General features: G+C 37.5%; 1 protein-coding gene across 1 annotated transcript; it reads left to right on the top strand.

The window, feature by feature from the left end:
• Positions 1-828: 828 nt before the first annotated feature.
• LOC309479773 (olfactomedin-4-like) lies at positions 829-8,670 on the top strand. Its single transcript, XM_082143963.1, has 5 exons — positions 829-977; positions 6,125-6,274; positions 6,359-6,571; positions 7,516-7,663; positions 7,740-8,670. Exons 1-5 carry the CDS (start codon positions 924-926, stop codon positions 8,573-8,575), a joined length of 1,401 nt encoding a protein of 466 aa, XP_082000089.1. The 5' UTR covers positions 829-923; the 3' UTR covers positions 8,576-8,670.
• Positions 8,671-16,692: the final 8,022 nt, after the last annotated feature.

The raw sequence follows: 16,692 nt of genomic DNA, 5'->3' as shown, positions 1-16,692 counted from the left end.
CCGTGGTGTCAATGCTGGGGACTTTTATCTTAGTTTGTCAATAATACCGTATAGTTTTTTTTCCCTCATATTTATGTTTGTATTAATATATATTAAATGTTTTATTTGTATGCAAATTATTTGGGAATGTGAATGTAAAATATTTGACATCAAAAAAATTTAAATTGACAGAAAGAGATGATTTTAGTGTATGTGATTCCAGGTCGATTCCCCAAATTAAGTAAATGAAAAAGTATTTAAATGATTTGCAGAGCTCCAGTAAAGTTATATATAGCTTTATATAAAGTTATACAAAGCATACAAAGCACCAGGATACACTTACAATTTATTTGTCTATTCCAAATTATAGCTGATATCAGTATAAATTGAAAAGAAATCACCGGTTATGATTTATTGCTCAAAATATTTACAGGGTTGCAGATTTAGCCCAAATTAAGTTACTCAATAGTGTCTTGCTTATTTGGGACCTTAGTTAATTTTGCTTATAGATTGTTGGTAAACATCTTCTTCTTTTTTTTATAAATAAAGAAATAACTTTTTCTTCTAATATCCTATTTCTCAATAATAATTTGGGTGACCTGATGATAACAAACATCCGTAAGTGTTTCTTTACATCATTCCTTTTTAAGTGCTAGTTTATCTAAATTACACAACACAGCCGAGTCTTGTCCTGAACTGCTGATGACATATTTCATGTGAAAACACACCTGTTTTTTCCTCTCTCAGTTTCAAGTTTATACCCACTGCCTTAAATCCATAAAATAAATTGCCTTAGCAGTGTTGTGTAAAAAACAAATTTGAACATCGTCATTTGTCAGACAATAATGCTGTGAAAAATCCAGATGCTGTTTATGGCATATACGATAAGATGGTCTTTAAAAGCCAGTGAACTCTGTTCCTGCAACACAACTAACTGATGCACAATGATCATCACACTTCTTTATTTCGTCCTCTTCAGGTCTGCTGTGGTCGAGGGGGTGAGTGCAGTTTATTTCTTAATGTTTGAAAGCAGCAAAAACTGAAAGCTCTTTACAGATAAATTAACGGTTAGCAGAGGATACATGATACTTACTGATCCCATTGTCCCAGGTGAAAAAAAAGTGTAGTTTAGTGCACTAAAAATACACTTAAGTACAAGAAAGTACATTTGTAGTACATTCATATTTTTTGTGCTAAAAACAACTGTAAAAATAATACACTATTAATACACTAATTAAAAGTATATTTTTACTTAAGTAGTACTTAAGTGTAATTAATAAAGTATACTAAATACCATTTATATTTTAAATGTATTTTTAGTGCATAAAAAAAATATACTTTTGAAAAAATAGACAGAAGAGTTTTTTTAGTGTATTTCTTACAAGTACATTTTTAACGCATTAAAAATAGTTCATTGTTAGTGTACTTTTACATAGCTATCAAATTACACTAGCAATGAACTATTTTTAATGTGTTAAAATGTACTTGTAAGAAATACACTAAAAAACTCTTCTGTCTATTTTTTCAAAAGTATATATTTTTTTAATGCACTAAAAATAAATTTTTAAAAAATAAGGCTTTTAGTGTACTTTATTAATTACACTTAATTACTATTTAAATTAAAACATACTTTTAATTAGTTTATTTATAATGTATTATTTTTACAGTTGTTTTTAGCACAAAAAATAAGAATGTACTACAAATTACTTTCTTGTAATTAAGTGTTTTTTTAGTGCACTCAAGTACACTTTATTTTCACCTAGTGAAAATACTTAAGTAGTACTTAAGTGTAATTAAGAAAGTATACTAAATACCATTGATATTTTAAATGTATTTTTAGTGCATATAAATTTGTGTTTTGTTCATATAAGATACGTACAGTAATCTGTAGTTTAATCATTTTATTAAAGGGTTAGTTCACCCAAAAATCGAAAAGTTCTTTGTATTTAGTCACCCGCGTGTTGTTCTAAACCCTTAAGACTTCCATTAACCATCGCATCACAAAATATTATATTTATGATGGAATCTGAGCGCTGGATAAGTCTTCCATTGACTTCCAAGGGGCTTAAACTTGCTCGATCAGAAATCGTATTAAGACATTGTTTGAAATTGTCTAAGTGACTCCAGTGGCTCAACCATCTATTTATCAAGCGACGAGAATAGTTTTTTTGTGCCAAAAACAAACAAAAATAACGAATTTATTCCAATATCCATACTCGTGTTGTGCTTGAAAGTTGTTTACATAGACCTGCGTTGGCCAATAGTGAGCCTGTGTGGTGACGTAGAACCCAGAAGCGCTGCGCAGATAGACTACGTAAACAACTTTCAAGCACAACACGAGTAAATGGATATTGGTATAAATTCGTTATTTTTGTTTGTTTTTGGCGCAGAAAAAGTATTCTCGATGGTTGAGCCACTGAAGTCACTTGGACTATTTTAAACAATGTCTATATGTTTTCTGATCGAGCAAGTTTAAGCCCCTTGGAAGTCAATGGAAGACTTATCCAGCGCTCAGATTACATCATAAATATAATATTTTGTTATGCAATTATAAATGGAAGCCATACGGGGTTAGAACAACACGCAGGTGAGTAAAAACTGAGATCATTTTGATTTTTGGGTGAACTCCTTTAATGCTTTTAGTTTAAGCTTGCCACTTGTGTTATTTTGTTTCCCAACATTCTGTTTGGACTTTAATAATGTTTAAAAAAAATAAAGTGTTTTTTAAGAAAGAGATGCTTTTTGTTTGTACACATACCATTCCTCCTGTATCCTTTTAAACTATAGGTGTTTTCATTTACATGAATTACATTTACCGGTTATTTTTATCAAATGCATTACATCTAACTTTAAAATGATTATTGTATTAAACGCCTTCATCATTGGTGGACAATTTTACCATTTACATTTTAGCATTTTACATATTCAGCATAAATGAGGCAGAAAATGCTACTGATAACACAGTAATAGTGTACTTGACAAAAAAAAAACCCATTAACATTTAAATGTTTTATAAAAGTACTTTTGACATAGTTAAAATACATTTTTACAATAAATTAGTTTCCATAAATATAATATTATTGTATATTCTTATATTTTAAAGAATTTAAAGGTGTATTTAAAAATGTTTTAAAGATGGGTTCTATTGCTCTAAGGGGGGAAAAAATTTAAGCTGAAATAATATTTTAAAATCATGTTTAAGTTCATCTTAAGTTTGTATAAAAATAGCACAGTTGATATATTCTTATATTTTAAATAATTTATAAGTGTATTTAAAAATGTATTAAAGATTTAATCTAAAGATAAAATTGAAGCTGAAATAGTATGTTAAAAGCATATTTAAGTTCATCTTCAGTGTGTCTCAAAATAGCACATGCAGTTGAGTACACTAAGATGATCTTAAGTTTATATTAAGAAGTACTAAAGAACAATTTTTAGTATATTAAGTACAAAATAAGTGCGTGAAAATAGAGCACTTTAAATACATTATGGAAGTGTATTAATTGCACTTAAATAAAATGTATTTTAGTGTACTTTTTTAATCTAGGAATACATTATAAGTATAATTTGTATATAATTACATATTATTATTATTATAATTTAAATAGTTTATTATTGTATTTAAAGATGGTTTCAATTATACGAAAACTGGTAACGAAATACATTTGTTGAAAATATGAAATAGTATATTAAAAATACACTTTAGTTTATCTTCAGTGTGTCTCAAAAAAGCACAATTGAGTACACTAAGATGATCTTAAGTTTATATTAAGCAGTACTAAAGGTAAGCTTTTAGTATATTAAGTGCAAAATAAGTGTGTCGAAAATAGAGCACTTTAAGTACATTATGGAAGTGTATTATGGAAGTGTATACTAAAATGTATTTTAGTGCACTTTTTTTAATCTAGGAATACATTCTAAGTATAATTTGTATATAATTTAATATTATTATAATTTAAATAGTTTATTATTGTATTTAAAGATGATTTCAATTATACTTAAAGTGGTAACAAAATACATTTTTAAAAAATATGAAATAGTATATTAAAAATACACTTAAATTCATCTTCAGTGTGTCTCAAAAAAGCACAATTGAGTACACTAAGATGATTTTAAGTTTATATTAAGCAGTACTAAAGATAAGCTTTTAGTATATTAAGTGCAAAATAAGTGTGTCGAAAATAGAGCACTTTCAGTACATTATGAAAGTGTATTATGGAAGTGTACTAAGTGCACTTAAATAAAATGTATTTTAGTGCACTTTTTTTTCACCTGGGGTCATTGCTTTGACTCAGCAGCAAAATGAAAAAGTAGGTCTTAAGATGAGATTTGAATGGTTTAACAATTTAAAATAATTACAGTGTATGAGACACCAGAGAAACCATGCTCACTCATAGATTTTAAATTGGAATATCTCAGATACCTGAAAATGAATTAAAGATCAAGGCTGAGTTTCCCGATAACGTTGTCTCTTAGCGCACTACGAAGACTCTTAAGGTATAACTTAACTGAAGGTATACCATTTCTAGGCGTGTTCCCCAAACTATACCTTAGGAAGCTGTTTAAGATACCTTCTTACGTGCGACGTTACCGGATGCTGTCCGTGGCGATGCTGCTGAATTGGTTGATATCGATGGCTCGAGAATCAATTATTCTCTCTTGCAGGGGCTGTTTATGTGAGAAAGCGGTGTTCTTTATTAAAAAAAAAGCACTTTAGAAACTTTAGACTCATGGGATATTATAAAAAATAATCCAAACTATAATAGCCTATAATAGCATTGCCTACATTTTAAAATTGTATCATATATAGGCTATTGCTGCCATAATAACCATTTACATTTTTTTTCACAGCATACATTTTCTCTTTCCCATTTGTGTTCGCTGAGGTGAAGCTGTGATGAAATATTGTTCTTGTAAATACTTTCAAGCATTTCAGTAATAAAAGTGTACGTCACGTACGGTGCTCGGTAGTGATCAAAAAGGATTTAAACAGTGAATTTTGAATCTCTTCTTGTAAACGCAGAGATGTGGATTCAGACGGCAATTAAATCCCCACACGACCTGTTTGTCAAAAAACAGTAGGTACTAATTTGGCCAGGGATTTTTACGTGGGTTGGGTGAGAAAAAACACTGATATTATGGATTCGGACGGCACTAAAATAACCGACTTACCCCTGTAAATGTTTAAAATACCGTACGAGCCCATGAGAAACAATATTAGCGTCCGAATAGAACTTAACTGACTGTAGCCTATGCTTTCACTGGCCTTTAAAAACGCTCTTTAATTAAAATTAATTTATAAAAAATGTATTATATATAATAATATAATTAAAATTCTAACAACAATCAGTGTAATGACAATTTTATTCTTTGCATGAAAACACTTGAATTAGCCTAACTGAACACTGTCTGGGTGTATTAAAACTTCAGAATTATATTCATATAGACCTGCAACAGTGATAAGGTAAAGCTAAGAGTGGTCCAGAGACCAACCTTCCGAACGTATGACTTACAGAAGGTATACTTAACTAAGAACGTTTCGGGAAACACGTATTAACGATAAGCTACAGCTTAAGGTGTAACTTAAGAACAACGTAGTGTTAAGAAGGTTTCGGGAAACCCAGCCCAGTGCAATGTAGTTTTGGTACTGAACCTTGTAAAGCCTTAAAGGGTTAGTTCACCCATAACTGTCATCAATTACCCTCGTCGTTCCAAACCCGTAAAATTTTCATCCATCTTCTGAACACAAATGAAGATATTTGAAATGAAATTGAGAGATTTTTGTCCCTCCATTGACAGTCTAAGGAACTACCATTTGTTGCTTCAAAAAGTACACATGAATAAAGTGGTTTAGTCCTAATGTTCTGAAGAGACTTGATCGCTTTATATGACGAACAGATTGAATTTATTCATACTTTGATGCTAGAACTTGAGGTGGGTCAGAGCTGGTATTATTTTGTCATGCCTGCAGTAGAGCAAGGCACCAGCAACACCAAGGTCATGGGTTTGATTCCCAGTGAAGGCATGAACTAATAAGATGAATTCCTTGAACGCAATGTAAATCTCTTTAACAAATGCATGAAATGCAAACTGATGTAGAAGAGGAGAAAGGCTGATGGCCTTCACCTCTCTTCTGTTGGCACAGGGTCTCTGGACTGAAGGCAGTGGAGATCCCAGTGGAGAATGCAGATGTGAGGCTTTCCTGCCCAACAGCACATTTCCAACCGGAGAGCTCATCTCGCTGGAGAGCACAGCAGTTGAGATCAACCACAAACTGGAGATAGAGATTAGCAAGGTTTGGTACAATCTCAATAACTCATGAGACTAAAATGAAGTAACATGCAGATGCTTTAACGGTTCTTAAACGGTTCTTGTACAGGTGGAGACGTATGAGGTTAAACTAAGCATCTACATGGCAAAGATAACAAACCTGACAGTGCTGATCAAGCTGATGGAGAATAACCCTGACTCCTACAGTGAGCTCCACTTGGAGGAAGTGAAAATCAAGATCATGCAAGTGGAGGCTCTAATTGTGGAACTGCAGGCGTCTATACAAGCCACCTCTGCCGTGCTTATAGCCATACGCGAACAGGTGACACTTTCTGAACCTCTGATCAGTCAGCATAAACTGCACTTAAAAATAATGGTTGGGTCGACAAAGCAAACCTACAGCTTTTGTAAAAGCTTGAGTTTGATTCTTTTCAAAAATCTCTGTTCCAAGACCAAATTTTTCAACTAACTTTTCCCATAGATTTCAAGCTACAGCCACAAACTAATCTTCACCAGCTAGATGGTGTTACAGCATGGTCAATCTGGTTAAACAGCTACACTAGTAAAAAAAAAAAAAAAAAACACCAATCAAAACCAGTCTGGCATGGAGATTCATGCTGGTCTTTTCAGCAGGGTATTTAACCTTCAAACTCTTGCCAATGTCCAGGCGAGTCTTTGCTCAGCCAACAATCAAAGTTGGTCTTTTTGAGTTTCTAGTTCTCAAGCAGAGGCTCAGTGGGTATCACTGCTGCGTCCAGCAAGAAAGTCCCGTATTCCTGCTTGGCTCGAGAGGCCTTTCTGTATTAGGTGAACGTGATTTTACCAAATACAACGTGTTCCTGGATCAACATCTTGGTTGATCCTGGAACAATATTCCAAAAAAATAATCAAATTTGAGGAACGATTTTACAGTTTAGGCTTACAAACAGGGCTAGTTGCTTCTACATCATTATTATTCACCTATTATTCACCTTTCCCTCTGATTTTAGGGATAAGTTATGGTTAGGGTTAGGTTTAGGATAGGGATATGGTTATGATACAATTTTAAGACAGGAATGTTGTTCCAGGATCAACAAAATAGGTTGAGTTTGCATGTTCTCTAAGTAAGTGTTGCTGGGTGTTCAACAAACCAAAGACTTGAGGTGAATTGGAGACTATACAATTGCATTATTGCATGCATGTGAACTCTGTGGTGGACTATTCTGGGTGATTTCCCGCCTTTGGCTTGAGATTAACTTGATCAAATTTTCTTTTTGATGAAAACAGATCAGTGTCGTGGTTTCTGTGCTGACTCAATTGGAGATCACCTACGACAAGAACCTGGTTCTTGTGACACGTCGAGAATATTTAATTCTTCAGCAGAAACTAGAGGCATGTGAGATACGCCATAATGAAATCTTTAACCCCAACATTGGTAAGTCTTTCTGTATCAAAATACTGAATGTGTACCCGTCTTGAATAATTTATTAACTAATTTACATGTTTAACAGGAATCTGCAATCACAGTGGAATTAGAAGAATCAGCAAACCCATCATCAGCCAGCTAAACGCAGACTTGAATGGAGGTTTCAAGTATGGAGGATGGGGTAAAGACTCCAAGCCCTTGCCTGGCTCTGAGAACATGCACTGGTACTACGGCTATACGGACACTATAGTCACTAAAATCACACAGTACTCAGACTACTACAAGCTGATCATGAGACAGGTCTTTAAGAAACATGAGCTTTACGTCAGAAATCAATATGATTGGCAAGGCACTGGAAACAACTACATTGTGCGAGAAAACACCCTGTACTATCAGTTCAGAAGCACTTTTGGTATGGCAAAGTTCAACATGACTAGTGTAACAGCTCAGTTCAAGGTGATTCCCAAGGCCAGCACCAGATTCTCATACCATTACTCGGCCAACCAGAACCTGGACTTCGCAGCCGATGAGTCCGGCCTGTGGGTAACGTACGCCACAGATGAATCGAAGGGTAAACTGGTTTTAGGGAAGATCAACGAGGAGACATTTGAGGTAGAGAAGGTTTGGCAGACTAGTGTTTTCAAACCATCTGTAGGAAACACTTTTATGGTGTGTGGTGTTATGTATGCCACACGGTCTGTAGACTCTAAAACTGAAGAGATCTTTTACACCTTTGACACTCGCACAGAAAAGGAAAGCTATGTTAGTGTTCCCTTTGAGAAGTTCCAGGACTCCTATGTTTACCTGGACTACAACCCCACTGATCAGAAACTTTACATGTACAACAATGGTTATTACGTCAGCTATCATGTTTGGTTCAACCACGAGGGCTCAAGAGATAAACTCTTGATTAGCAAATGATCTGATAATTCTGAGTATTTGATTAATCTGTCAAAAACAGAACAGCAATGAATGTGCTGTATTTCACTTTGTTTAATAAACTTTTATGAGCATTATGATCTAAGTGAGATTTCTTATGCTAATCAATAACTGTGCTTAATTCATTTTTGTCTTTGAATTCCTTATAATTTCTATGCAGAGTCACAATTAATCTGCCATTGTAAATATAAGTTTTTGTGATCAATGCATCTTCAGGAGTGGAATTCTAAACAGAATTCTTGAATTCTTGTCTTTTGATACTCATAAATGCTCAACCATGCAATATACTGATAAACAGTTGGCCCATTCCCAAATGATAACTACCAAGATATCACTATGCCACTACAAATGCAACCCTAATATTACATTGAAACAAAAGATTTTTTATTGTACCCTGTATGATACATATTATGAGGGTAAATTTGCTTCGGCACAACAATTTTACCTGCCATGTGGTAAATGTGTAACTGTGCGGAAAGTTTGGTTTTAATGCTGATTAGGACATTGTACAGACAAAAACATATAGTCAAAACATACACATGTCCGCATGCACACTCATCCAAACCCATCTGATAAGGTTATTGTAATGTGCAGGAGCAAAGGACAGGGTTGTCCACATATCCTTTAACAAATTTAAGACTTTTTATGTAAAAATAAGCATTAAAATGTCTTAAATCCACGTTTCAAAGGTCTTAAAATGCAACCGGATATAGTCACCGCAGTGAAGATTAATATTTCATTTTCACTCGTTGCTTTCTGAAATCTTACAACCGTGTCAATGCGTTAACTAGTGCTAACCACTTACATACGGGGGGAGTATTCTTGGTTTGGGTCGAACTCCGAGCTCAGAGTCCTCCCCCCGGACAGCACACCAAATATGCATTCAACTTTACCCCCTCTAATTGTATGTAAGTGTGAACTCGTGAAAAAGGCGCGTTTTTCTGAGCCCCAAAAAGTGACAATTTAAACATGCTGTAAAAATGATCTGTTGGGTATTTTGAGCTAAAACTTCACATACACACTCTGTGGACATCAGAGACTTATATTATATCTTGTGAAAAGGGGCATAATAGGTCCCCTTTAAATTGCATTGCTTTTAATCAAAGACAGTGGGCCAATAAGGCAGTGTTTTTAAGTGTAGCCTATTTTTCAAGTAAGAAATAATACATAAATTGAATAGTCATCAAATAAAAAAAACTGCATAGTTTTCCAGTCCCTCCAGGATTTCGCGATGTTGCGATCGCAACTATTAACGCAACTTCAACAAATCCCCGTGAATTCAGTGCGTCTTGCAATTTTGCCCAATTACCGCAACTTTTCTGCAACTTTGACCAATCATCGTGGTCTCCAGCAAAGCGTCGTCCACTTTCCTCACACAGCGGCTCACTCTCCTCAGTCCTCACACAACGGGCAACTCACTCTCCTCACACAACGGGCGACTCACTTTCCTCACACAGCGAGCGACTCACTCTCCTCAGTTGGCGACTCACTCATGTAAGCTACATTGATCTAATATTATAATAAAATCTCTACCCTTATAAAATCCTGTGGTGGTGCAATAACTAACTACTTCAGTAAAGTGTTAAATTTTTGTGTTGTAAAAGTAATTTATTCTGAACCAATAATCTCAATTTTTGTGTTGTAAAAGTCATTTATTCTGAACCAATAATCTTAAATTGATTCTCATTGCATTTTTTAAAACATTTATAAAGGTAATTTCCCCCTAACTGTCATCTTTCATGTCAAATTCTATACATTTTAATTCACTACATGGCTTTTACCAATCAAATTGACTAGTATCAACAAAAAATATTTTTCCCCACTGCAGCGAAAACAGAATCTGCATCAGAGGTGGCATTTATAAAAATGTGAATATGCAAAACAAGAATAAAACACATTGTTTGGCAACTTTAAAATAAACACCCGTAAACTTTTGTGGATTTTATAAATTATCTTTAAAATTTGAATATTCTAAAAAAGTGACATTTCCATTTTTGCTGATTCACATTGGTATCAAAATAGGTAAAACACATTTCAAAGTTACATACACCATTATGTTTTGCAGCTATAGGCGAGGATTATTATAACGTGTGTTACAAAGTGAGCACATTTGTCTCTGAAGTAAAGGCTGGACTACAATAGATAAGATGGTGAACAGTGTTTTCTGTGGGACATGGTAAGTCCCTTTGGGGTGGACTTTGGGCTTTTTCACTTTGTAAACCTATAACATGCATAAAAAAAGATAACACAATAAAGGAAAGGGAAAAAGCCAAAAAGTATAATATGAGCACTTTAAAGGGATACTTCAGGATTAAGGATTAAGCTTTGTATTAGTAGAAAACCTGTAGTATTTTCAAATTATCGTGCTCCCCCCCCCCCCCCCCCCTCATATCCCCCTGAGACGAGAGATTTTATGTATTTTTTGTCTGTAAAAAATCCTTCGATGGTGCAAAAATCGTAATTTTGCGTCATCGGAGGATTTTTTGGCCAGAGGCTAAAGACTACAGCCAGTAGGAGGGGCTGTCCCGCATGTTCTCAACCCGCCCATAGAGAGTGGGATCTCACTCACAGAATGTACACATAGTGTCAGCCGTCTTTCTTTGGAAGCTAAGCTAACAGGTTCTTATTCTGTGGAGAAAGATTAGTAGGGGTTACCAAATCCTCTTTTTCCCAGACATTTCCGGCCGTCGAGATCGTTCAAAATGTCCGGGATTTGGCTTTTGTTTTCTGCAGTCGCCATTCATTGTTTACATGCACACCTTTGTTTCGATCTAACTGAATTCATTCCGATTGGTGAATCTGAATGTAGTGTTTACATGAACGCTAAACAAGTGATGGGTCAATGTGCATTTTAACATTGCTAAGAAAATTCCCGCTCATCATTCTCCCACGGCCCTCAGCCTCGTCCTGCTCGCCACAGTAAACATAATGAATGGCGACTGTAGAACACAAAAGCCGAATCCTGGACATTTTTGGTGATCTCGAAATCCCGTGCAGACTCGTCACAGAGACTCACTAGTAGATAGCCTTGTTGTTTAACTGCGCTCACTTACTGGTAGTAGGGCGTGGCTTGGGAGTGGCCTCGTAGAGCAGCGAAGCAAGTGCATTCTGGGAGTTGTTGTCTTTCATCCACATAAGCCACAAATACATTTTCTGGCTTTTCTCAGTCTAGAAGGCACCAAGTTCTAAAATAATTTCACATTTCTACTACATAAATGACCCATTTTAAATACACATTCATCTTTACAGAGGTGAAGTATCCCTTTAAGTAAAAATCTATCTACCTTTGCTGTTTTAACCTAAAAACAAATGCTGAAGAACATCGCAACTTTCATCGCAACTTTTTAGAAAAGTGGCCGCAACATCAGGCATTTTAGGCCGCAACAATCACAAAAAAGGCCCGCGAAATCCTGGAGGGACTGGTTTTCACTGTATGAATTAAATATTGTAAGGACTGATTTTCCTGCTAAGACCAAACTCACCCTGCAATAAAGCTATAAAACGCACCCTGGACAAAAGATAGCAAAGACAGAGCACAGGACAGACCTGCATTATTGAGTGTGACTTAGCCTGTCCAAACTTTTCTTCTTCCTTATCTCTGCATCCCCCTCTCCCTCCTCCCTTCCTCTTCTCGCGAGTCAAGTCACCAAAAGTTCACTAAGAATGTCCAAATATCACATATGATGTATCTTGTGAATCTATTGTTTTTCCTTTCATGTTTGGTATCATTTTAAGTGTCTCAGTGCGATTGGTAAAATGGTCTTAATTTCATTGCAGTCATTGGTTTAATGAGAAAGATTGAGAACTCAGGAGAATCCTGTTCTCCTCTCTGGATGATGTCTCTTCAAGATATCTCCCGAAACCAGGTGTTACCCCCTGGGGTACATGAATTGACCCAAAACAACTCTAAACAATATTTGTATAACCCTTTTGTTCAGGTCTGGGTGTTTAAGGGTAGGTGACAGAGTAGTCATTGGGACCCTTTACCAGGATCATCCCCCATACAGTGCTGTTTCAGTGTTTTCCTGACACACCACTGTGTGTCTCTGTCAGGAATGCACTGCTTACTTTTAGAGTCATCTTTGAGTCATTTATGTCATGTATTTATTATTTCTGAATTGGCTTTTAATCACTTGTGTAATTGGCATGATACATTTTACCTGAAAAATAAATGTTAAATCTTGATTTATTATAAAAAACAGATATAATACAGATGAGCAAATGCTAAAGCTTGGGTTGCTGAATATTCGATCACTTACTCCAAAAGCACTCATTGTTAAAGGGATAGTTCACTTTGAAATTAATTTTTGGTATGTTTTAGCTTACCTCAAGGGCATCCAAGATGTAGGTGTCTTTTTTTCCGCAGTAGTTTCAATTTTGATATTTTTAGGTCAAACCGTTCTTGTCTGTCAGTCATATAATGCAGGTCTATGGTCACCACCTCAAAGAGCATGCACAGACTGGTGCATAGATATATACACTAGATGCCGCCTTAAAGACATTCGTTCCAATGAACTGCCGTAGACAAGGCGACATCTAGTGTGTATATATCTATGCACCAGTCTGCGTACACGTCAGATCAGATCACTTGGACATGGCTGTGTATAAGAGGTAAAAACGATATAAATACTGTTCGTTTTCTCACACAAACCGCTCGTTTCGTGTCTTAGGCCATCAATGTGTACTTACGATGGGGAATTGTTTAATTTGGACGACGGGGAATTGTTTTAATTTGGACTCTGTGTATGCTCTTTGAGGTGATGACCATAGACCTGCATTATATGACTGACAGACAAGAACGGTTTGACCTAAAAATATCAAAATTGAAACTACTGCGGAAAAAAAGACACCTACATCTTGGATGCCCTTGAGGTAAGCTAAAACATACCAAAAATTAATTTCAAAGTGAACTATCCCTTTAATGATATGATTTCAGATAATAACCTAGATATGCTGTGTTTGACAGAAACCTGGCTAAAACCAAACGATTACATTACTTTAAATGAGACCAGCCCGCAAGATTACTGTTATAAACATGAACCTCGTCTGAAACGCAAAGGGGGAGGTGTTGGTGTAATTTATAGTAATATTTTCAAAACCACTAAGAAATCTAGTTTTAAATATACTTCTTTTGAAGTGTTGGTGCTTAATGTAAAAATATATAGTGTAAACGATAAATCACGTTTGAGATTTGTGCTGGCTACTGTATACAGGCCACCAGGGCACTATAAAGATTTTATCAAAGAATTTGCGGACTTTCTATCAGAATTAATATTGACTGCAGATAAAGTACTAATCGTTGGTGATTTTAATACACACATAGATAATGAAAAAGATGCATTGGGATTGGCATTTAAAGACATTGTAAACTCAATTGGAGTTAGACAACACGCGTCATTCTGACGTGGATTCTCTTATCGATCACAAGTTCAGTATGGTGTACCACAAGGCTCAGTACTAGGACTGCTGCTGTTCACTCTGTACATGCTACCCTTTAGAGATATTATTAGGAAACATGGAATTAGCTTTCACTGTTATGCTTTTGTTCAACAAAATCCAGCAAACGGCTTCTGATAGCATGTCGAATATTTTAGGGCTGCTTTTGCATCCGATAGATAAACGCACTGCGAAATAATATTTCCCGAGCCAGCGAACTCCGAATAGGTGCCATGAATCTGGATGGATAGGCATTACTTTGAAAGCAGACGTAATGTCAATTTTGGCGAGCCAAGCGCCCCGACCTGCGATTTTGATCATGTTGATTGCCTGATCTATGTCATGGTATTTAAGCGAAAATTCGTTGAGAGGGATCAAGCTGTCGATTATTAGGCGTTTTTTACCCGAGAATTTTCTTGTCGCCACTCCAATGGGGCTGATATGAAACAGATTAAATGGAGGATTGTCAAACGGGCCGATCATGAAGCCTGACTCGACTTCTGTTTTGATCAGATTGTCTACAACCTCAGGTTCTATTAGGGAGGATTGAAAATTATTGCATATGATGTTTTGGGAGAGCGGGCATTCTAGGCCGGGTTTAAAGCCGTTTTTTAGGCCTGACAGCAGATAATGAGTAAATTCAGCGTCCGGTGATGAGCTAGTTCGAGGTGCATGTGCAAAATATTTACGGGAGTCGCCAAATAATAGATTTATTATTTACAGATTTGTACACTGGACATACAATGCGGGCATGAGCACCGCCACAGAAGCTACAGATGTGCATGAACCGGCAGCACGATCTGATACATTTACTCGAGTTGAAATGGTTACAGGGCTGTCTGCTTTCGTCGAAAGAGGAGACTCTCCTTTCGAAATCCTAGTTTATGCTGGTGGTTGCTGCACGAGGCACGTAGCTGGTGGATTTAGCAGTGCTTGTTCCTGGGCCGGAAAGAGAGGTAGGGTTAACCTGCGGGCACGAAGCAGTTGAGTATATTATCAGATGGGTTTTGAGCAGTTGTTTTTGCAGCCTAAAAACACCCTGCTGTGGAGATCTGGGTCGAGTGCGCCCCAGTATGTGCACTGGCTCCACTGTGCGACTCGCATGCCACTTTTGGCTGAAAAAAGTTTATGTTACATGTAGAAGTGCCCTCCCCATAGGACAGTGTGAGCTCGGCTATGATTGATAGATAATCATTCAGTTTGCGCCGTCTGTGGGGGAAAGCTGAACAGATAATTTCAGTGAAATGAGAAAAGGCAATTGAAAATTCAGAATATTAAAGAACGTGGGATGAGTGTGTGTTTGTGTTTTTCAGGGTAACGAAGAAATCACCACAATCTACTTGACGGTCTGGTTCACCTGCGGGGAGTAGAGAAGAGAAGAAAGGTCTACATCCGCACCTAAGAGGATCTGAGCGCGGATGCTTTGAGACACTGGTGGTGGTTCCATGGCGACGGCGTTGGACGGAACGGGCATCGGTGTAGCTGTGAAGAGAGAATGTGGTTTAGGTTATATGAGAGAGCTGGGAAGGGTATAAGCTGGGGCTGCGAATGTTAGCGGCGGCCTCACGCTTGGATTACCCGCTGTGGCTTGGAAAGGAAAGTTAGTTGGATGATAGGAAGGAAAGGAAGGATGGTAGTATGAAGTGTGGGCTTATGCTGCAAGCGGAGGCGGGCTCACGCTTGTTTGAGCTACTGGAGCTGCAGGCCACTGGATGTGGGCAGGGTTGTAACCTGTTGGGTAAGACTGTTGAAATGGTTGGGCCTGTGTTGCTAGCGGCGATAGCCTCGCGCTAGTTTCTGTGGCGGGAGCTGGAGGCCACTGAAAAGGGAAAGGGTTATAAACAGCGTGAGTATAGAACTGAGAGGCTGTGGGGAGGCCGCTGGGCCCGGCTGCATACGGCGCTGCGGCCACAGAAGCCATGGTGGAGGGCTGGGCCTCGTCGAGAGGTGGGAGTGGACCTGTAACGGCGGAATCTGGGGCTCGGCCCAGGCTCGCTGAAGGCCTGTTGCTGCGGTTCGATGGGCGAAGTGAGCTGGATCTTGTGCGGGAGGTCGACGGTGGTGTCTGGGGAGGCGACTTTTGGGCCCTGCAGGCTTTTCTCTGCCTGCGAGCCGTCCTGGGAGTTGGTACAGACTTTGGAGAGAGGTTGGCTGACTGCAGGGTAACGTACAGATCATACAGCTCCGCTTTATTCATTTTTCGCGAAGCCTGTATGTCCGAGTTACCCAGCGCTTGCCTCAATCCTGCTACAGTCTACTTCCCGATAGGTGGGATCGTCGGGACGGCCAAGCAGTAGGAAGAGGCCGGGGAGGAAGATGGAAGTCTTGCCAGGGGCAGCGAAGACAGGCCTCGACGTCTTGGCGAGCGCAGGGCTGTTCGGGCAGACGTGCGGCCACGCTAATAAGAAACCTGGGGCCCAGGTGGAATGTCCGGCGTAGGAGGAATGGTCCTGGGGCCGGCGGAATGCGAAGGCGGATCCCTGGGGATGTTTGTTTCTTAGTCAGATGAAGAAATTTGATGTTGCGATTGCGACATGGTAGCAGAACAGCAAACCAAGATGCTGCTAAACTATCAATGGATTGAGGTGAGACTGCTGCATCTATATATACACCTCTTATCATTGTTTGCTGAGTGCTCTCCACTAAATAAAACATAATTTAGT

Source organism: Leuciscus leuciscus (genome assembly GCF_965113295.1).
Source record: "Leuciscus leuciscus genome assembly, chromosome: 17".
Taxonomy (NCBI): domain Eukaryota; kingdom Metazoa; phylum Chordata; class Actinopteri; order Cypriniformes; family Leuciscidae; genus Leuciscus; species Leuciscus leuciscus.
This window is presented reverse-complemented; position numbering and strand designations above follow the sequence as displayed.